Here is a 22,768-nt window from a genome sequence, read left to right on the forward strand (position 1 = left end):
CTGGGGAAGGGATGGACTGGGGGTTTGGGATTGGCATATGCACACTGAGGTATATGAAATGGTTGGAACTGCTGTATAGGACAGGGAACTCTACCCAATATTCTGTGATAATCTATAAGGGAAAAGAACCTGAAAAAGAATGTGTGTATATTTAAACAAAACAAAGCAAGCAAACAAAAAAGTTATACTATGTCCAGCCAGTCTCCAGAGCTTCCACTGTTATCTAAAGCATGTTAGCAGAGAAATGGCATATAATGCAGACTCAGATCATGCATTTCCCTTGGTCCCTGCATGAACCCACAAATTAAAGCAATTTGCAGTAATATAGAAGGAGCAGCTGATATTGTCATTGACTCAGCTGACTAAGGGATATGTGGTGGCTACATACCACAACCCTATTCCTGCCACAACACTATTCACAGGTAATCAGATCTTCTAGGAGTGGAAATGCAATTAGTCCACTAAAATAATGTCACAATAATTATGAAACATCAGTGAAAACAGCTTTACTGGGATTCACATGGGATCTAGAAACTTACAGCCAGTAGAAGATCCCCAGGGCTGTTGTTTTTGAAACATTCTCATCAAATCTCAGAGAAAACTTCTATATCTTCCCCCATCAACAAATGAACAGGCAGATGGGATTCTGATGCTAGTGTATCACTTTTCTAGGAATCTTGCTAAAACTCATATTTAGAGTAAGTAATAAACACCTCACACCAGTAAGAATGGCCATCATTAATAAGTCCACAAATAACAAGTGCTGGAGGGGTTGTGGAGAGAAGGGAACACTCCTGCACTGTTCATAGGAATGTAAGCTGGTACAACCACTATGGAGAACAGTATGGAAGTACCTTACATAGAACTACCATATGATCCAGCAATCCCATTCTTGGGCATATACCCAGACAAAACTTTCCTTAAAAAAAGACACATGCACCCGTATGTTCATTGCAGCACTATGTCCATTGACAGATGATTGGATTAGGAAGATTTGGTATATATACACAATGGAATAGTACTCAGACATAAAAAAGAATGAAACAATGCCATTTGCAGCAACATGGATGGAACTAGAGAGTCTCATACTGAGTGAAATAAGTCAGAAAGAGAAAGACAAATACCATATGGTATCACTCATATCTGGTATCTAATATACAGCATAAATGAACCTTTCCACGGAAAAGAAAATCACAGGCTTGGAGAATAGACTTGTGGTTGCCTGGGAGGAAGGAGAGGGAGTGGGAGGGATTGGGAGCTTGGGGTCAACGGATGCAAACTATTGCTCATGGAATGGATTTACAATGAGATCCTGCTGTGTAGCACCGAGAACTATGCCTAGATACTTACAACACGGCACAACAATGGGAGAAAAAATTATGTATACATGTATATGTAACTGGGTCCCCATCCTGTACAGTGGGAAAAAAAAGTGTGTTGGGGGAAATAACAATAAAAAATAAAGTAAGAAAACTAGAGTAAGTGATAAACAGTGCTGTCTTTGAATGGGGCCTGCCTTGGGAAAACCTACTCCAAAAATAACTGGTCTCTTGCTTGGTTTCTATGACCCTAATAACAACATACTGTGGTGGTCTCCATAATTCGTGTCAGTAGGGCTTAGCACCTTGTAAATTCCAATGAGAAAAAGAAGTGACCATTGGATTTCTGGAGTAAAATAAACAAAACAAAACAAAAAAACAGCAACTGATGAGCATTAGCCTTTTTGTTTGTTTGTTTCTTTTTGTTTGTTTGTTTTTTTGAGAGAGAGAGAGAGAGATAACACCTGGCCTGTTTTTAGACTTTGGATTTTACCAGACTGGGAGCCTGGTTCCTAATTCCCACAGATTAAGATCAGTTAAATAAAAGACCATGATGAGAACATAAAGCAATGAGAAACGAGACACCAAGACTGAGAATCCGCAGAAATGACAATAGCAGAACTGTACTTGAAAGGATGGTATTGGAAGTATCAGATATGGAATACATAATAAGTATTTTTTAATATGTTAGAGATAAAAAATAACAAGTTTACATAGGAACAATACTCTATGGAAATAATTAAGCAAATGTGAAAAACAAATGTTGCATTTATTTCTCAAATGCAAAATAAATAATTGGAAATAGGAACTCAATGACCGATTAAACCTCAGCTTAGACCTAGTTAAAAAGGTTATTACTAAATGGTAAACAGAACCAGGGGAATTCATCAGAGATGGAAAATAGGAATGATAGGTTCAGAAACATAGACTATAGCACAAGAACGTCTAACGGTGGAGTCCATAAATAGTGAAGGAGGAGAATGAGGGAGTGACAAAGCTATCCTTAAGAAGTAGAGAATATAACTTACTTATTAGTAGAGAAGAAAAATACAGAATTACACAAATAATTAATGCAATGAAGAAAAGAGATAAAAAAGAAACTAATGGGTAGAACAAAGAGAAAACACAAAATAAGATGGTAGATTTAAAATCCAAATATATCAGTAACTCTACATATTTAAAGTGATGAAAGAAAAACAGACTTTCAACCAAGAAGTCTATATCCAGCAAAACTATCCTTCAAACATGAAAGGGAAATAAAGATATTCCTAGATAAACACAAATGAGAGTATGTGTCACTTAGCAAACCTGGAAATAAATTCTAAATTATAAAGAAATGGGGAGTTTGGGGTTGGTGGATGCAGACTGTTACATTTGGAATGGATGGGCAATGGGGTCCTAATGCAGAGCTCAGGGAACTGTGTGTGATTTGGTCACTTTACTGTACAGCAGAAATTGAAACACTGTAAATCAACAATACTTTAAATAAAAAAATAACATTGAAAAAAAAAAGAAATTCTAAAGGAAGTCTTTCAGGCTGAAATGAAAGCACTTGAGGCCGTATGAAGAAATAAAGAACATGGGTAAAGGTAATACATAGGTAAATATACATAGAGCATAAGTATACATTTTTTTGTTTGTAACTCTTCCTTCTTTTTGAGAAATCACATAATGCAGTAATTAGAAATCTTTGTTGACAGGTGTACACTGTATAAAGATGTAATGTGTATAACAATAAGAACACAAAGGAGAGGGGAGGTAATGGAGTTATATAGGAACAAAGTTTTTGCATAAAATTGAAATTAAGTTGATATTACTTAAAACTATGTGGTTATAAATTAAGATGTTAATTTAAATTCCCAGAGTAACCACTAAGAAAATAACTTAGAGGGCGTTCCCATCGTGGCTTAGTGGTCATGGACCTGACCTAGTGTCCATGAAGATGCAGGTTTGATCCCTGGCCTTGGGTTAAGGATCCAGTGTTGCTGTGAGCTGTGGTGTAGGTCATAGATGTGGCTCAGATCTGGCATTGCTGTGGCTGTGGTGTAGGCTGGCAGATGCAGCTCTGATTTGACCCCTAGCCTGGGGACTTCCGTGTGTGAGTGTGGCCTTAAAAAAAAAAAAAAAAAAAAAAAGAAGTATCTTAAAAAACATATACAGTGAAAGAAACAACAAAAAAATGAAAATGGTTCACTAGAAAAGATCTATTCAACACAAAAGAAGCCATCAATAGAATAGAGGCCCAGCAGAAAAGAAGTTAAGATACATTGAAAACTAATATCAGAATGGTAGATTTAAACCTACCTTATCAATCATTACATTAAATGAGTATTAAACACTTAAAAGGCATATACTAGCAAAGTGATTAAAAAACGAGACCCAACTGTATGCTGTCTACAAATGATACACTTTAGATCCAACCATACCAAGGGACTGCGAATAAAAACAAGGAAAAAAAGATATACCATGGATACAATAACCAAAAAAGAGCTGGGATGGCTGTCCTAATATCAAATGTAATAGACCTTAAGACAAAAAATTGTTACGAGGCACAAGAAGGACATTCTATAGTATAAAAAAAGCAATCCATCAAGAAGATATAACAACGATAAACATAAAATGTACCCAATAACAAGCCTCTGAATACAAATAGCAAAAACTAATTAGAATTGAAGAGAGAAACAGACCAATCAACAATAATAGTTGATTTATTGTTGACATCCCACTTTAAATTATAGATAGAACAATCAGAATATGAATAGATCAACAAGGAAACATAGTAAACAATACTATAAACCAACTAGAGCTAACAATCATCTATAGGACACTCCATCCAATAAGAGCAGAATAAATACTCTTCTCAAGTGCAAATGAAACATCCTTCAGGATAGACCATATGTTAAACCATAAAATAAATCTCCATAAATTTTAAAAGACTGAAATCATACAAAGTAGGTTCTCAACCAAAATTCGATGCAACTAGAAATCATTAACGGAAGGGAATTTGGAAAATCCACAAATTTATGGAAATTAAACAACATTCTTCCAAATAATCAGTAGGTCAAAGAAGAAATCAGGAGAGTGATTAGAAAATACTTTGAGGTTAACAAAAACAAAAACATAGCATACCAAAACTTAGGAGATACAGTGAAAGTAGTGCTCAGAGGGATAGCTGTATATGTCTATACTAAAAAGAAGAGAGATCTCAAACCAATAACCTACCTTCTTCTCTAATAAATTAGAAAAAAGAAGAGCAAACTAGACCCAAAGCAAACAGAAGAAAAGAAACAACAAAGGTTAGAGCAGAGATAAATGAAATAGAAAAACAAAAGAGAAAAGAAACAAAAATCAAAGTTGGCCCTTTAAAAAAAATTCAAGAAAATTAACAAATGTGTCTAGTCTGATGAGACACACACATACACATAGAGACAAAGACAGAGGAAGAGAGAGAGAAAGATAGATATGGCTGAGGAGTAGGGTATAGAGAGAGGACTCAGATTCTAAAATCAGAAATGAAAGTGGGATATTACTATCAACCAAGTTGACAGAAGTAAAAAAGATTATAGGAGAATACTATGAACGTGAACAGTTATATACTAGTAAATTAGATAACCAGATGAAATGGAAACATTCCTAGAAATACACAAACTACCAAAACCAATTCAAGAAGAAATGGAATATCTGAAGAGAATTACAACAAATAAATGGAATCAATCAATCATCAAAAGATTTTTAACAAAGAGAAGCCCAGGACCAGATGATCTCACTGCTGAATTCCACCCAAATTTTAAAGAGGAAATAATACCAGTCTTTCCCAAACTATTCCTAAAAATAGAAGGAATGAGACAATTGCCAGTTCATTCTATGAGGACAGCTTTGCCCTGATAATAGAGGCAAAGCTATCACAAGGAGAGAAAACTGCAGACCAATATCCTTTATGAACTCAGTTGCAAAAATCCTCAACAAAATACTAGCAAACCACATTCAGTAGCACATTAAAATGGGTTTTACCGTGACCAAGTGCGATTCGTTCCAGGAACACAAGACTTGTTCAACACAGGAAAATCAATCAATGCAATACACCATATTAATAGAATGAGGGAAAAAACCCCGCATGATCATCTTAACAGATGCAGAAAAAATCATTTGAAAAAATCCAACACCCTTTCGTAGTAAAAATGCTCAACGAACTAGGAGTAGAAGGGAACTTCCTCAATCTGGTAAAAGGAATATGCAAAAATCCCACAGCTAACATCATGCTTAACAGTGAAAGACTGAAAACTTTTCCTCAAAGACTAGAAAAAGGACAAGAATGCCTGTTTTGCCACTTCTGTTCAACATTGTACTTAAAGTTCTAGCTAGGGCAATTAAGTAAGAAAAAGAAATAAAAGGCATCGGGTGGGAAAGAAAGAAGTAAAATTATGTTTCTTTACAGGTGCTATGATATTGGATTATGATAAGACAATGGATTAGGTAATGGCTTCTTAACTATTCCATCGAAAGAACAAGGAACAAAAGAAAAAACAGATAAATCAAACAACTAAAATTAAAAACTTTCATGCACCAAAGGACATTATCCAGAATTATCTTTGCAAGAAAAATTTTGCAAATTCTACATCTGATCGAGGTGTAGTATTTAGAATATATAAAGAACAATTCAAACTAAACAATATAAAGACAAACAACCTGATTTAAAAATGGGCAAAGAACTTGAATAGACATTTTTCTATTTTAAGAAAATATATAGAAGAGATACAGATGGCCAATAAGCACATAAAAAGATGTTCAACTTCATGAGTCATTAGGGAAATGCAACTCAAACCCACAGTGATATACCACATCACACCTGCTAGAATGGCTAGAATAAAAAAGATGGACAAAAACAAGTTTACATGAGAACATGAAGAAATCAGAACTTTCAGACACTGCTGGTGGGACTGTAAAGTGGTGCAGCCACTTTGGAAAACAGTTAACCTTAAAAAGTTAAGCAGAATGACCATACGATCCAGCAATTTCACCTTAGGTATATAATCAAGAGAGCTGGCAATGTGCGTTCACACAAAAATTTTTACATAAGTGTTCAGTAGCATTGTTCATAACACCCCCAAAGTAGGAACAACCCAAATGTCCATCAGCTGATGAATGCATAAACAAAAAAATGTGCTGTATGCATACAATAGCATAGTATTTAGCCATAAAAAGGAATGAAGTTGGAGTTCCCTGTGGCTCAGTGGGTTAAGGATCTGGCATTGTCACTGCTGTGGCTCTGGTTACAGCTGTGGCACGGGTTCCATCCCTGGCCTGGGAACTTCTCTATGCTGTGAGTACGTGCTACAACAGGGGTTTAGGTCAAAAACTTTATACTAAGTGGAAGAAGCTAAACAAAAAAGGCCAAACACAGAATTCCACTTATGTGAAATCTCCAGAATAGGCAAATTCACAGATGGAAAGTAGACTAATAGTTGCCAGATGGTGGGCAATGGGAATGCAAACGCTCTGAAATTAGATAGTGGTGATGGCTGTGCAATTTTGTGAATGTCTTAAAATCACTTAATGACATACTTTAAAGGAGTGAATTTTATGGTATGTGAATTATGTTTCACTACAAGAATGAGGAAGAAAAATGCAAATGGGTTAAATTCTCCTAAGGAAGTGGTTATAAATGACATTAAAGTAATGATACATTAATTAGTTATATCAACATCAATATTAATATCAGATAAAATAAGCTTTGGGGCAAAAAATTAATATACATAGGGTCACTTTATTATGATAAAAGCCTCATTTTATCAGAAGATATAACACTTTGAAAATACCATGTACTCTGAATCTCAGCTGCCACCACTGTACACAGGTAGCTATTCATTTCCAACCCTAAATGATCTGTTGGTCATAAATGGGGCTGGATGGCCAGATTGGGGTCCTCAAGCAAGGGAATTATGGGCACGTAAGTAGCTGTGCTGTCTCCTATGGTACCTAGAGGCACAAGGGCATAAGGGGATGAGTATCCAGACTGGGGGGGCCTACAAATATGTGTGATCCACAGATCCGCCATTCACACGCCCACAAACCACAGGTAGGAGGACTGCTGAATGGCCCCAGCTCTGCCCCATCGGTCCCTCTGGATGGCATCTTCACATCCACTACGAGGAAGACCAGGGAGGGGAACCCAGAGGGCTCACCACTGTAACAAGAGGAGAGCGCAGGAACCCAAGGAGCTGATGTGCTTTTCGGCATGTGTGAGGCTGGCAACCAGATGCCAGGATTCTGAGTGCTGGCCCCCATTCCCCCCCCCCACATGTCCCCATATTTTTTCCTAAAAACAGATAAAGCAGTTATTGTTTCTTGAGTAGCTACTATATACCAGACATACTATCCTAGGCTGTTTCCACCCTCCCTCTCTCTACTTTCCTTTCTTTCTCTTTTTCTTCCTTCCTTCTTTCCTTCCTTCCTTCCTTCCTTCCTTCCTTCCTTCCTTCCTTCCTTCCTCCCTCCCCCTCTCCCTCCCGCCCTCCCTCCTTCCTTGCTGTAGTTCCTGGGCTGGAGATCGAACACATGCCACAGCAGTAACCAAAGCCGCAGCAGTGACAATGCCAGATCCTTAATTTCTAGACACTTTCAATGGATGTTCTCATTTAACCCTGTAATAACCCTATGAAATAGGCGTTAGCATCATTTTTAGAGATGTAGAAATAAAAGCTCCGAGAGGTTAACAGACTTTGCTCAAATAACACAGCTCTTTTAGTGGCAGAGCCAGAATTCAAATCCGGGTCAGTCTGCCTCCAGAGCCTGTGGCATTTCTGCTTCAGTTCTTCAAAAGAAAGGGGCTCATGTGTTTTATTCCCGGAAAAAGCAAGGGAGACTGTGTCCTGCTAGGTATCCAGGGATCCTGCAGGAAGGGAATGTTGGAGGCTGAGGAGGTTGGTGGCAGCACCAGAGAAGAAATAGGCCTGTAGCCATGAAGTAGGTGTGAAAATTGGTGTGGCAGCGAACCCCACAGGGGCCCAAGAAGGACTCTGATATTCAGAGTGACCGTCATCGTGATGTCACAGGCACGCACATATACCCCCGCCCACGAGGAGAGCTGTTCTTTGACCATCCCGTCAATCTGCGAAGGCGATCACTGTATATAGAAGACATCGACTTACAGAGACACTGAGGGCGGGGACGGTCCCACGTGCCATCTCCCTGGCAGCTGAGCACGGGGGTGCCCAGGAGGTAGAAGCCGTGGTTGCACTGGTAAGACACCGTGGTGCCGTAGCTGAACCTGTGCGGGCCGCTGGCGTGGATTTGACGAATGCTGTTTTCTTGGTGCCCAGGATCCGTACAGTTGATGACTGCAACGGAACGGGACAGTTAGATGCAGAGACCTGGACATTTCCGCTTTGAAATGAGATTTGAAAGTTCAAATAGGCATGTGTTTCCAGCACAGCAAGATTCCCAGACCAAGACAGGTACACGAGGCAGATCCTGCCTGCGAAGGTGGGCTGGTCCTGAGGCTGCTGTATCCTGATCACCTAGTTAAGGGATTTGTTCATCCATGTGCAGCTAGACAGCACCTCCTTGCAGAAGCCTTCCTACCTCCTCCCAGACTGGTAAACCTCTTTCTTCCCTGTTCTTCCTGGCACAAACCTCTACTGTTGGCTTTATCAACCTGGATTTGTTTGAATTCATGAAGTCTTTGTTTGTTTGTTTGTTTGTTTTTTGCTTTTTTAGGGCCATACCTGCGGCATATGGAGGTTTCCAGGCTAGGGGTCCAATTGGAGCTGTAGCTGCCAGCCTGTGCCACAGCCACGGCAACTTGGGATCCGAGCCTCCTCTGTGACTATACCACAGCTCACGGCAATGTCGGATCCTTAACGCACTGACCAAGGCCAGGGATCGAACCTGCATCCTCATGGATGCTAGTCAGATTTGTTTCCATTGAGCCACAACGGGAACTCCTGAATACATGAATCCTTTGAGGGCATGGATGCTCCTTTCTGCGAGCAGATCCCTGGCACCATGTGTCTCCCAGGCAAAGCTGTGGAAGGGGGTTGGGTTCTTTTGGAAACTGTTTTGATCAGTTTTGTGAGTATCTCAGGGGAAGAGGAATCCCGGGGGATAAATGCGACTTTTAAATGCTGAAGTGTTTCCAAAGCATCTTAACTCAAAGTCGGAGTGAGATTTTAGAATATTTGACAATATTATTCATAACGCGGGATGTGTACTTTTGCTTTCAAACCACTTTCACATCCATTATCTTACCTGACTCGCATGTGCATCTTAGGAGATGGGCAGGGCAGGTCCTTGAAGTCTTTGATAAGCTTTTAAGGTGTGAGCTATTTTTACTTGCGATGAGTCTCTCTGAAGCTCAGAGAGGTTGGTGTCACAAAACAGGTAAGCAGCATTTGTTCAATTGTGATATTTATCGTGATAACCTGAGTGTCAAGCATTGTGCTGAGCAGTAAGGATGCCCCAGAATTTACAACCTGATGTAGGGTTTCTCTTCCTTGGCACTATGGATATTTTGGGCTGATAATTATTTATTGTGGGGGCGGTCCTGAGCATTGTGGGATGTCTAACGGCATCCCTGGCCTCTGCCCCCAGATGCCAATAGAAACCCTCCAGTCGAGACAACCAAAAATGTCTTCCAACATCTGTCCCATCTGGGGGAAGGGAGCAGGTAGTATCATTCCCAGTTGAGAACTGCTGGTCTAGAGAGAAAGGGACGAACCAGCAATTACCCTGTTTGATGAGTGCTCTGATGGGGCAGCAGAGAGTTCTGGAAGCACAAAGCAGAGCATCTAGCCCAGTGCAGGGGTGGAGCAGGAAAGGCTTCCCAGAAGCAGAGACATTTAAAGCTGGCTCTCCATGATGGTGTAAACATCACCCAGACAAAGAGAGGGTGGGAGGGGGACAAGAAGAATGCATTTGAGGTGCCCCGGGGTAGGATGGGGTGGGGTGGGGGAGGATTACAAGCACAGGGCATGTGTGAGAAGATGGAAGAGGTTCAGTGTGGCTGGGATCCAACACAAAGGTGAGGCTGGGGGCAGAGGAAGAGGAGAAGAATGAGGTTGGACAGGAGGCTGGGCCAGGTCCATGGGTCCCCGAAAACAAGCAGAAGAGAGTATTATTACCTAAGGGCAGTGGGAAGTCTTGGGAGGAGTTATGATCAGGGAGTGATCAGATTTGCTTTTATTTTTTTTTGCTTTTTAGGGCTGCACCTGTGGCATATGGAAGTTCCCAGGCTAGGGGTCAAATCAGAGCTGTAGCTGCTGGCCTACGCCACAGCCACAGCAATGCCAGGTCCAAGTCTTGTCTTCAACCTACCCCACAGCTCACGGCAACGCTGAATCCTCAACCCTCTGAGTGATGCCAAGGATTGAACCCATGTCCTCAAGGATACTAGTGAGGTTTGTTACCACTGAGCCACAATGGGAACTCCAGCCTTTAGAAGCTATTTTCTAAATAGTCTAGAAGGGGCTGGAACATCCTCTAGACTGAATCTGCCTCTTGAGCCCTCAATTTCTTTTCTTCCTTCTCCTTTCATCCCAGTGTCTAAACTCTTCAACACATTTACCTTAATACTAAAAATAAGTAAATCCACTCCTAGTTTAATACTGCACTAATCCCTTATAATCCTATTCAGTAGAAGCCATGGTGTTAATATGAGTAACTAGAAGCACTTCTCTTGATGTAGCATAACCCTATATCAGTAACTGATAGCACACTGATAGTTAAGAGCAAATAAACCCAAGTCAGTATTAAGTTATTTATTGAATATATTGTTAACCCAACACAGGTATGCACCTCAGGAAAGATTTAAAAAGGTAAAAGGAATTCACATTGTCTTTTATTTTTCATTCGAATCCTTCTGTTTTTTTCTTTCATCCAGAATGGGGCTGTCTATGCTAATAATGAACTATTGGTCCTATGAAATGTAAAAAGAAGATGGTTTTCCATTTCTGTTTTGAAAGATGAAAGTTCCTTTCCTTTTTTTTTTTGGTCTTTTTAGGGCTGCACCCATGGCATATGGAGGTTCCCAGGCTAGGGGTCAAATCAGAGCTGTAGCTGCTGGCCTATGCCATAGCCACAGCAATGCCAGATCCGAGCCGTGTCTGTGACCTACACCACAGCTCACGGGACACCGGATCCTTGACCCACTGAGTGAAGCCAGGGATTGAACCCGAGTCCTCATGGATGCTAGTTGGGTTCTTTAGCCACTGAGCCACAACGGGAACTCCCCTTTCCTTTCTTTATATATGCAGTGAAGAAAGTTGGTGAGGTATTACCTAGGGGGTGAGAAAGTCCCCATTTATGGCCTATCTTGGCCCCAAGTCTTCCCCATTTGAGGCAAGACGGCGCCACGAGGGAATCCACTGGTTTCTGCTCCTGGATTGCAGACCACAGATGGTGGGGGGAGGACCGGGCGCGGGGTGGGAGGAGAAAAAAGGTGACTCACTTCGGCAGGTGGGCAGCACGTTGCTCCATTGCCCGCTGGCCAGGCACTGGGACCGGGCAGCCCCCTCGGCCACGTATCCAGGGTTGCAGACAAACTTGACCACATCATTGAGGTTGAACTGGTTGCCCTGGGTGAGGCCGTTGGTTGGGTTGCCCGGGTGTCCACAGGTAATTGCTATAACCAGAACAGAAGAGAGGTAAGCCCCCCTGCTATTGCACATCCCCCAAACTCCATCCTCTCCTCATCTGGCATTTCTCGTGCCCATCAGTGAAGTTCAGCCCTAGCTCTAACTCCAGTCTCTTTTGCTGCCAAACTCTGCTTTCCTGAAATCGGCATGGGGACATTCCTTTTCCCTTGAAGGCATGTCCACAGTGTGGACACCTGGAGGAAAGTCATTCTAGGACTTCCACAGGGCATGAGGCTTGCAGGGCTGTTCTCTGCCCAGGCAGTTGGACCTGCCTCCTCTGCTCCCATCTTCCCACTTCTTCGCCAGGTAACTGGTGACTCCCCCTCATGTGATTCAGACCCAGCCTAGTTCCTGGGCCAATCTCGACTGAGCCAGAGCCAATATCAACCAAGCCTGCACAGAGGGACTGACAGGCCAGTGGGAACCAGCATTCTGAGGAGGGCAGACCCCTCCCCCACTCCTTCCATGCGAAGGGAGTTCCATGCCTGTAATTCCTGGCTTTCCTCTGTGCTCCCGTCCTTTGCATCCCCGGGGAACATGGAGAAGCCCCTCTGTGCAATTTGAGAAGACCAAAGGCTCAGCCCTGCCTTCCTCCTCTTGGGACCCAGCAGCTGGCAGACAGCCACGTCATCGCATCACCCCTGCCGGCAATGAAGGGACACCTGCCCCAGGGCAGGGCTGCCTCTGATTACATGTGAATCCACCCCATTCTGGGGCTTATTCCACAGATTCCATTTGCATGGAATGTATCTCTCACATTAAGCCATGGTTTCCATCCTGCTGTACAGCACAGGGAACTGTGTCTGGTCTCTTGGGTTAGAACATGATGGAAAATGGAAAAAGAGAGAGAGAGAGAGAGAGAGAGAGAGAGAGAGAGAGAGAGAGAGAGAGAGGGAGGGAGAGAGAGAGAGAGAGAGAGAGAGAGAGAGAGAGAGAGAGAGAGAGAGAGAGAGAAAATGTGTGTGTACGGATGGCTGGGTCACTGTGCTGTATAGCAGAAATTGAAGGAATATTACAAATCAACTATAATTTAAAAAGCTACGGTTTCCCATTTAGCCTTTATTAGGAATAAAGATGATATTCTGGCGTCATGGTGTAAGTTGTTCAAGCCTGGGCAGGGAAGAGGAAGAGAGCTCTGCTGCTTGCAGGGCTCAGGCGTCCCCCTCTTCCTCCCAGTGCTGGAGTTCACTCCACCCAGTGGCACTGGTCTCCGAGTTTTCTGAAACATATCAAGCAAAACCTTGCCCCAGAGCCTCTGTACTTGATCTCCTCTTGGCTGGAACATCCTTGGTTCCTGCCCCCATACCCTCAGGTCCCCCCTCAATTGTTACCAGAGCAGTGAGCCCTTGGCTTATGACCAGATAAATGACCTCCTGGCACTGCCCAGCCCCCCTGCCCTGCTCTGCTCTTCTCCATGGCACCCAGCGCCATCTGTGCACGTCTCCATTTGTTCATTGTGTATCTTTCGCCACCTGAACGTAAGCATGGGGGCAGGGACTTTGTTCTGTTTCTTGCTATAGCTTTCGTGTCTGTACCGCTGCCTGACATACAGGGACGAACTTGATAAGCATGTGCTGAGTAAGTGAACAAAGGAGTGCGTGGTGAATGGATGGAGGTCTGGGCTTCTGCTCAGCTCCCTAGTTCTCAGCTCTAGTTAGTACCTGGCTGGTATCCAGTCTCTTTGGATTAAACACCCACTGGATGCTTTCGGCAGGCCTCTCCCTTGGTTCTGGATGTTATTTTTTATTTTTATTTATTTTTTGCTTTTTAGGGCTGCACTTGCAGCATATGGAGGTTTCCAGGCTAGGGGTCGAATCAGGAGCTGTAGCTACCAGCCTACACCACAGCCACAGCAACGCAGGATCCAAGCTGTGTCTGCGACCTACACCACAGCTCATGGCAATGCTGGATCCTTAACACAATGAACAAGGCCAGTGATCCAATCTTCGTCCTCATGGATGCTAGTTGGCTTCATTAACTGCTGAATCACAACTGGAACTCTGGTTCTGGATGTTAGTTGTGAGAGGCTGAGGAACCATGAGGAGTGCTTTCTTAAACCAATACTTGGATTTATAAGGATGCCACCCAAACACAGTTCCTGGGCCAATCTCGACTGAGCCAGAGCCAATATCAACCAAGCCTGCACAGAGGGACTGTGGATAGAGATCAGGAAACAAGAGCAAGTAGGAACAGAGAACAAAGAGCAAGATTTGCTGTGGGCAACTCTGCTGTCTTTCTGGGTCTGATCTCTTTTGTAAATTCCAACACTAGCATCCCTGCCTCTAGCAGAGAGAGCAGGGCAGAGTGGGAGAAGTGCTGTTAATGGGCCACGGGGGTTCAAGGCAGCCTGATCCTTTCCTTACTCCGGACAAGGAAGAGAGCTCTGCTGCTTTCAGAGAACTGAAGCCCCAGTTCCTTGATCTGTAAAGTAAGGATTTTAATATGCATTAACAGAGTGGCTTTGTTTTTTTTTAATTGAAGTATAGTTGATTTATGATGTTGTATTAATTTTTGCTGTACAGCACAGTGACTCAGTTATACATATATATATACATTCTTTTTCATATTCTTTTCCATGATGGTTTAATCACAGGATATTGAATATAGTTCCCTGTGCTATACAGTAGGACCTCATTGTTTATTCATCCTATATATAATAGTTTGCATTTGCTAATCCCCCGTTCCCAATCCATCCCTCCCTCACCCCCTGTCCCCCTTGGCACCCACACATCTGTTCTCTATGTCTGTGAATCTGTTTCTTAACAGAGTTGCTTTGAAAACAGATTCATACATTTGCTTCATTAAATATTTACTGGGCACCTTCAAAGTGCCAGGCACCCTGCTATATGCTGACAATGCGTGAGGAGCTCAAGGAGCTCACTGCTCAGTGGAGTAGGAAAGCAGGCAGGGATGCAGGCTGTTTCAGCTCCGGGGTTGGTGCCCAGACAGGAGGAGCCCTACCCTCCAGTGGGGAGGGAGTGGCTAAGGTGGGCTCCCAGAGGGCATGGCCTGCCATCTGAGCTGAGTCTCAAGGGTGAACAGCACTTGCCAGGTCAGTGAGAAGGAGGGAGAGTGGAGGTAAGCTTCACAGGGTCTGTGAACCCCATGCAATTATATGTGAACCTGGGTGTTTGCAATCAGCTCGGGAGAGGATCCATTGCTCCCACCAGACTCACAAAGCATAAGACCCCCCTCCCCAGAGGTTAAAGTAACCATTTGCATAAAGTGAGACGGAGTGATTAAAACCTTTGGGAGTGGTACCAGCTTTGAACTGCAGATTGACTGAAACGCTTGCCAAGGACACTGAGGAGTGGGCATCGAAGATGGAAACCAAGCTCACAGGAGGTGGGAGTGTCACAGACACAGGGCGACAGTTCAAGACCTGTCAGATGTCCCAGCAAGCTCTGTTCCTCTGAAGAACCGTGACGGATATAGGTGCAAAGGGAGAAGGGGACACCACTGGGAAGGAAAAGAGGGGTCCTGCTGGGCTGGGGCTCTTAACTGGAGCATGAGTGGAGGCACCCCTAGACCCAAATTTCCTGAGGGCAGAGACTATGACACCTTCAACTCATCTTCGTCCACAACACCTAACACAGTGCCTGGCACAAGGCAGGTGCCAAGGAAATGTTTCTTGAATTCGGCTTTATAAACTGAGAGAAATTAATAGACAAGGAAGGTCCACAGTACAGAGAAGGGACTTAAAAACAGACCAATCTCACTAAGAAGGCAGAAAGGAAGGGGGTCCAGAGGCTCATGGAGCGATTAGCCGTGGGCCTGAAGAGAGATTCTTCTTGGTGGGAGGAAGGGGCAAGGTTGAAGGCAGCCAAGGACAGTGTGGGCGGGGAAGCAGGGGGTGGAAGGATGGCTTCCCTCTTGTCTGATGGCTCCTATTTGCTCTGCACAGCAGAAAAGGAAATGACATAATTAGCTAATAATTCCTGGGGTCTGCATGCGTTATTTCATTTAATCCTCACAACCCCATGGGGTAGGCACCATGATTATTCTCATAGGAAAAGAGGATTTCAGAGGAGTCTGGGGACTTGTTCCAGGGGCACAGTTTCTAGGTGGCCCATCTGAGTTCTGAACCCAGCCTCTCTGCATTCAGGCCACCTTAATTATTTGCTTTAGCTATTTGCTGAGCGGTAGAGGGTGCTGAGTGTGGGTCTTCAGAAAGGAGGTGAAATTGTGAGCTAGCTGGGTGGGGAATGGCCAAGAGAGCTGGCCAAGGAAACAGAGAAGGAAGCTGGAAAGTTCTGAGAGTCTGGTTGATATTGTAAACTTTGGATTTCTAAGCGACAGCAATGAACACAGAGCCTACCACAGAGCAACTGCTTGTAAATACTTGTTCTTTCACTCTTGCCTTCCTCCTCCTGATACTTCTGAAATCTCTGTGCTGCAGGAGAGAATGGAGCTGGGTACAAGGGATCCTGGATTCTGGGATGTGACTGGGCGGTGGCACCAGCACCTGTACCATCATTGTTGTCATCGTCACAACAGCAATGGCAGCATCTGATCATTTCACATGTATTCATTTATTTAATCCACACGATAGGTTCTGAGGTATTTGTTTTTCATATATGAGGAAATGCTCCGAGAGAGATGAGCTAACTTGTCTAAAGTCATATAGCCACATGCTATATAGCGGTAGATCTGGGATTTGAACCCAGGCAATCTAGGTCCAGGGTCCAAGTGTCTAACTGCTTTACTCTATGGTCTTTCAGGATGGACCTGGTGTAAAATTAAGTATCTTTAGGTTAGGCAGACATTCTCCATTTAATTTCAGACTCCAGCATTTCCTATTATTTGTAACCCAAATCTCTTCACATGCCTTCTCTGCCAGTTTCTTAAAGGCATTTGAATTCGCATTTCCTGGATGAAACCAAATACATTTTGCTTAGACACATCTAGAAGACTGACTGAATATAGATGGGTCTTGCTTTCTGTAAACCTAATATTTAAGTAGCTATTAAGACCAATTTTCATGCATTGCTTATTGAATAAGTCTCATTATTTCATTGCTCCATCTCATCTATGAAAAGCCAAATGAAGACAAATCAAAAACAAGACCCTGTCTCACAAAAATTAAGAACAAACCCCTGCACTTTATATAAAGGCTTGCTTTATGGAACTTTAGAAAGTGAAGAATTTTACAAATCACTTCCAGGCAGCTGAGAATAACAGTGCCCATCTAAATCCAAAAAATGCAGACTAACAAGAAGAACAAATAAAACTGTAGAAAGCCCAGGCCTGCGGCATACCTAGAAGGCAGAGAATGCTATAAACTTTAAATTACATGTAAGTAGGAGAATAAACATTAGATCCAGGCAGAACTATTTCTCATGCTTCTGTTACAAGCCTTTGTAGAGAGCAAAGCCATATGGAAAGGCGAAGAGGGGAACAGGGGAATATTGACCCAAAGTCACTACTGGAAAGAGAAAGTCCATCTTAAATGTGAACATACTGAAGAATGATCCTGATGCACTAACTACAGGAAAGGGACATAAACATTTACAATCCTTCCTAAATACCAAAAGAAATGATAAAAAAAGCAAAGAAAAAAAAAAGAAAGAAAGAAAAAGCAGAGAGTTCACATCATACAGAGAGAGAAATGAAGAAATATGTGTATGATATTTTACACATAATAAACAGAATTAAAACCAAACATAATTAGTTGTAACAGCATATTTGAATGAACTGGACTAACCTATTAAAAGAAAAAGATTTTCAAATTGGCTCAGAAGGCGAGGCCCAGCTCTACAATGTATACAAGAGATGCATCTAATTTAAGCGATTCAGAAAGGCTAATGTAAAGGGATGGTTAAAAGTACAGCAGGCTAATGGGAAAAGGATGGAAGCAGGGGAAGTAAGCCTAATACTATTAGGCACAAGTGCAATTCAGGCTAGAAAATATTAAAAGTGATGATAAAGACATTTTTGAAGGCTAAAACCACATTTTGTGATGTAGATAGAATAATTATGAATATCTAGGTACCAAATAACACAGCAATTACCTTTATGTAACAGAAACTATGGGAAATGCAAAGAAAAATAGAACACTAATAATAGAAAACTTCAAAACTCACTGCTCAGAACAAAACAGGTCAGGTGGACAAAAAAATAAGTAAGCCTACAGAAGACATAAACAATAAAATCAATAGCACATCTTGTGATTATACATAGAATTTCACACCCAAATACTCTTTCTTCTTAAATAAAAATGCATATGGAACATTTATAACGATTGATGAAACATTAGGCCACAAAGGAAGCATCAGTAAATTTCATGAAGTAGAAATATATACAGCACAATAAATTAGAAATAAATAACAAAAGAACATCTAAAAGGCCCTTCCATCTGGAAATTAAAAAAACCACACACTCTCCTACTAAAACAACTTCTGGGCAAAAGGAGAAATTAAAACCAAAGTGACAGAATTTCCAACAAATAATAAACCACTAATTTTTATGATCTGTGGGATACAATTAGAGCAGCTATCAGAAGAAATTTTATAGCCTTAAACGCTTATATCCACAATAATCAATAAAAATGAAAGACTAAAAATAAACAAATTGAATACTTAATTCAAAAGCAAGGAAATGCTGTACAGGAGAAATTGACAGAACACTGTAAAACCAACTATAATGGAAAAGATAACAATCATTAAAAAAACAAAAGCAAGGAAATGAACAAAGACAGTTAATCACAAGGATGACAATAATAAAGGTGAAAGCAACAACGAATGATGCAGAAAACTGAAAACAAAAACATAATTTTGACTTTGAGAAGCATTAACAGAACATCCAAAAACCTCTAGCTAACCCAATCAAGCCAACACGAGAGGAAGTCCATGTTGCACCTGAGCCCGTGTCTAGGGAGAGTGGGCAACATACTTACGCACACAGAAAGGGGTCTTGCCCGACCAGTGATGATCCTGCTGGCAGATGCGCACGGACATGCCGATCAGGCGGAAGCCGGCGTTGCACTGGTACACCACGCTGCCCCGGTAGTTGTAGTTCTCCCCGTTGATGTGCCCATTGACGATGGGCTCAGGGGTCCCACAGTGTCCGGCTTTGGTGGTACAGGGAGAAAGAGTAGATTGAGGAGGAGCTTATGGAAAATGAGGTGGGGCTTGGTCAAGGGTAGGGGGAGAGGAAGAAGGTGGCGAAAAGGACCAAGTTACTCAACCATTCATCATTTTCCCCACTTCCCCCTCGGCTGCATCCAGGAGGGACTTCGGCAATCCTAGACGTGATAGAAATGGTGTGGAAGACTTGGCAGCCCCAAATCCCAAGGTTGTACCCCAGATGGCTATCCATCTCTGAGCTTTAGTGTCTGTGTCTGCACCTTGGTGAGACATGATCGTTGTCACCGTCCCGCCTCTGGGATCATCCTTCCTCTATTTCTCACCAGCCAGATGTCCAGAGAGCATCTAGTGCATGGAGGGCACGCTCTCCTTTAAGGCAGTCAGAGCCTGGCTGTGTTGAAAACAACCGTGTAAGAGCAGACGGCTTGGCTAAAGCCATCCTTCCTTCTCCTGGAGGGGCAAACTTAGAAACCTCAGTGAGCTATTTTTATTAAACGAGGTTTGGGTAGAGTGTATTCCCAGTGTTCCCACCAGCATTTTTTTGGCTCTGTGTGGGAATAACTCATGACTGTGTCTCTAACAGAGGCCTGAGACAGTGGGAGGGCAGTGCCTGTTCACTCCAGGATAGACTGTCCAATCTATGCTGTTGAATCTGTGTAGCTGGGACTCTCCTTTGGACTTGAGGGGTCCAAGAAAAGAGGGAGAGAAGAGAGAACTTTAGAGTTTAAGGTTTAGGCAGGGAATGGATTCACCAAGGGGGAAATGATAACTCTGTCCTTTGCAGGTCAGGTTGGTTTTTACGCTTTTGTCATCCATTGCCATATTTTTTTTTTTTTTTGTCTTTTTGCCATTTCTTGAGCCACTCCCATGGCATATGGAGGTTCCCAGGCTAGGGGTCTAATCGGAGCTGTAGCTGCCAGCCTACGCCAGAGCCACAGCAATGCGGGATCCGAGCTGCGTCTGCGAACTACACCACAGCTCACAGCAACGCTGGATCACCAACCCACTGAGCAAGGGGCAGGGACCGAACCCGCAACCTCATGGTTCCTAGTCAGATTCGTTAACCACTGCGCCACGATGGGAACTCCCCATTGCCATATTTTTGTGATAAAACAAGCTGATGACAAAAAATCTACATATTGTATAACATAGTAATATACAGTATACATTATAATACAGTAATATAATATTGTATATTTGTAAAATACGTATACATGTAAACTCTGCTAATATATCATAAATATGGTGTTTTAGGTGTACTGCAGGAATACGTCTCTGTAAGTTTCCCCCAAGGTGGAGACTGGGAGTTCACCCATCATACAAGGACCAATAGAAAGGGGGTGTCTTTTTGATCAGAATGAGACAGCTCAAAGGTTTGTCTCATCAGACTTGAATTGCTTCTCATTCTTTTGGGTGCTCCAAGGGGGAAGCTAGTTGAGAGTTTCAATTAGGGGAGACGCCCAACTGCTAGATTGTGGATTACGCATTTTATGACAGTAGGTAGCAGAGCGCTGGTCAAAGACTGGGATCTGGCTTTGGAAAGACTGAACCTGTTCTGAGGAGGGAAAAGTGGGCAGGATAAGCCTGGGGAGGCTACTTACCAAGGCAGCGGACCTCGGAGCCACTCCAGAGCCCGTTGGCCATGCACTCGCGCACCCTGGAGCCCACCAGCGTGTACCCGGAATTGCAGGAGAAGATGGCCGTGGCCCCGTAGGCGGACAGTGTTCCAATGCGGTGCCCGTTGGGGGGGACGGGAAGCTCTCCGCAGGAGATGACTGCAAAGACCACAAAAGGCTCAGGAAGGCAGCCCTGAGAGACGGGACCTGTGCTGCTTCGGATTAGCAAGGATAATGACAAACATAAGATCCGTTTAACCTACTCTAAGGGGACTCATGACCAGAAAATGCGTTGCAACAGTGCCTGTTGGGCTGTTACCCTGAACCAGTGATTCTCAACTGAAGATACTGCCAGAAGCACCTGAAGAGCTTGTAAAATGTCCAGGCTGCACTCTGGACCCATGATGCACCATTTCTGGAGATATTCCCAAGCATGTGTGTTAAAAAAAACCAAATTTGGAGTTCCCGTCGTGGCTCAGTGGTTAACGAACCTGACTAATATCCACGAGGACTTGGGTTTGATCCCTGGCCTTGCTCAGTGGGTTAAGGATCTGGCGCTGACTTGAGCTGTGGCGTAGGTCACAGATGCGGCTCGGATCCCACGTTGCTGTGACTGTGGTGTGGGCTGGTGGCTACAGCTTTGATTAGACCCCCAGCCTGGGAACTTCCATATGCTGCGGGCGTGGACCTGAAAAGAAAAGAAAAACAAAAAACAAAACCAAACTCCTCAGGCGGGTCAGATGTGCACCCGGGGTAGGAACCACCGCCCCAGAGAGAGGGCCTTTCTGTGGGGTATGCGCCTCTCTGTCCGGGGCAGAGCCTGCCCGTCACTGTCCTTGTCCTCTGCTGAGCTCAGCAGCAGCCTCACATTCCTCCACAGGGCATGGCCGAGGGCCACATGGTGACAGACGAGGGGAGGCTTCACGGCCAAGGCTGCACTGAGATGGGAGCGCCTTCACTGTAATGTGACCTCTGCCCTGTCACACACACGGTTACAGCTTGGAGTCGGGACATGGATGAACAAAGGCAGCAGTGTCCTGGGTCCCAGGTGTTGGGAAGACACCACCCCTTCCACCCAGGCTCAGACATCCCCCTGCGCACGGACAAGGGACCGCCTTCTGTCTCCGCACACTCGCTTCCTCTATCCCATCCTCACCCAGGGAGTAAAGAGCATCAGGACTGAAGGGCTTCTTTCCCCGGCTGCTGCCAGCCCTCTTCAGACTGCCTTGTTAAAGAGTCTTCCTGCCTAAGGTCATGCTCTCGTCCTGGGGCAGCCTGCACCCCAAGTTTGGTCAGTATGGAGTATAAAGGCCTCTTGCCCTAACTTGTGACAATTCTGAAGGGCCGCCCAGATTCAGAGAGCTTTGCAGGGTTGGCTGAAGCCTTCGCTGATACCTCATCAGAGATCACCTTCTCCATCTTCCCAGTCCTGCTGCCTCCACTCCCCTCCCCTCCTCTCCCCTCCTCTCCCCTCTCCTTCCTCCCCTCTCCTCCCCTTCCCCCTCCCCTCTCATCCCTCTCCTCCCTTCTCCTTCCTCCCCTCCCCTCCCCTCTCATCCCTCCCCTCCCCTCTCCTTCCTCCCCTCCCCTTCCTCCCCTCCCCTCTCCTTCCTCCCCTCCCCTTCCCCCTCCCCTCTCATCCCTCCCCTCCCCTCTCCTTCCTCCCCTCCCTTCTCCTTTCTCCCCTCCCTTCCCCTCCCCTCTCCTTCCTCCCCTCCCCTCTCCTTCCTCCCCTCCCTTCTCCTTCCTCCCCTCCCTTCCCCTCCCCTCTCCTTCCTCCCCTCCCCTCTCCTTCCTCCCCTCCCTTCTCCACTCTCCTTCCTCCTCTCTCCTCCCCGCCACTCTTCCTCCTTCCCTCCCTTCCATTCTCCCCTCTCTCTCCTCCCCTCCCTCCCCTCCACTTTCTACTCTCCTTCCTTCCCCGCCTCCACCCCCCTCCCCTTCCCTTCCCTAGGTTGTGACCCCAAGAACACTTCCTAATAAACCTGCATCTTGGAGCTGCTTCCTAGGGACCCCGACCTTTGAAACTACCTTAAGAACCAAAGAAAAACAATTCACAGTGGAGGAGAGGCAGGCACACTTAGGTTCATCCCTCAGACACACACTTGCAGGTTTAT

At 44.1% G+C, this 22,768-nt stretch overlaps 1 protein-coding gene across 13 annotated transcripts in view; it reads right to left on the reverse strand.

Annotated features, from left to right (window-relative positions):
* The window catches only part of CSMD2 (CUB and Sushi multiple domains 2), a 646,878-nt gene that overhangs the window by 42,631 nt on the left and 581,479 nt on the right, over nt 1-22,768 (reverse strand). For 8 of the 13 annotated variants that reach the window (XM_084963751.1, XM_084963750.1, XM_084963749.1 and 5 more), the window contains 4 exons: nt 20,637-20,810; nt 18,846-19,019; nt 11,764-11,937; nt 8,468-8,656 (listed from right to left, as the gene is read on the reverse strand). The exons of 3 other annotated variants lie outside the window; for them this stretch is intronic. In XM_084963751.1, the coding sequence (XP_084819877.1) occupies nt 8,468-8,656; nt 11,764-11,937; nt 18,846-19,019; nt 20,637-20,810 (711 nt within the window). The remainder of the gene's footprint in view (nt 1-8,467; nt 8,657-11,763; nt 11,938-18,845; nt 19,020-20,636; nt 20,811-22,768) is intronic. 2 more of the 13 variants (XM_084963757.1, XM_084963758.1) reach the window with 1 other exon arrangement.

This window comes from Sus scrofa, chromosome 6, assembly GCF_054392235.1.
Source record: "Sus scrofa isolate SSC_HxYL_T2T_F1_AM1 chromosome 6, Sscrofa_HxYL_maternal_Yorkshire_Landrace_v2.0, whole genome shotgun sequence".
Classification (NCBI taxonomy): Eukaryota; Metazoa; Chordata; class Mammalia; order Artiodactyla; family Suidae; genus Sus; species Sus scrofa.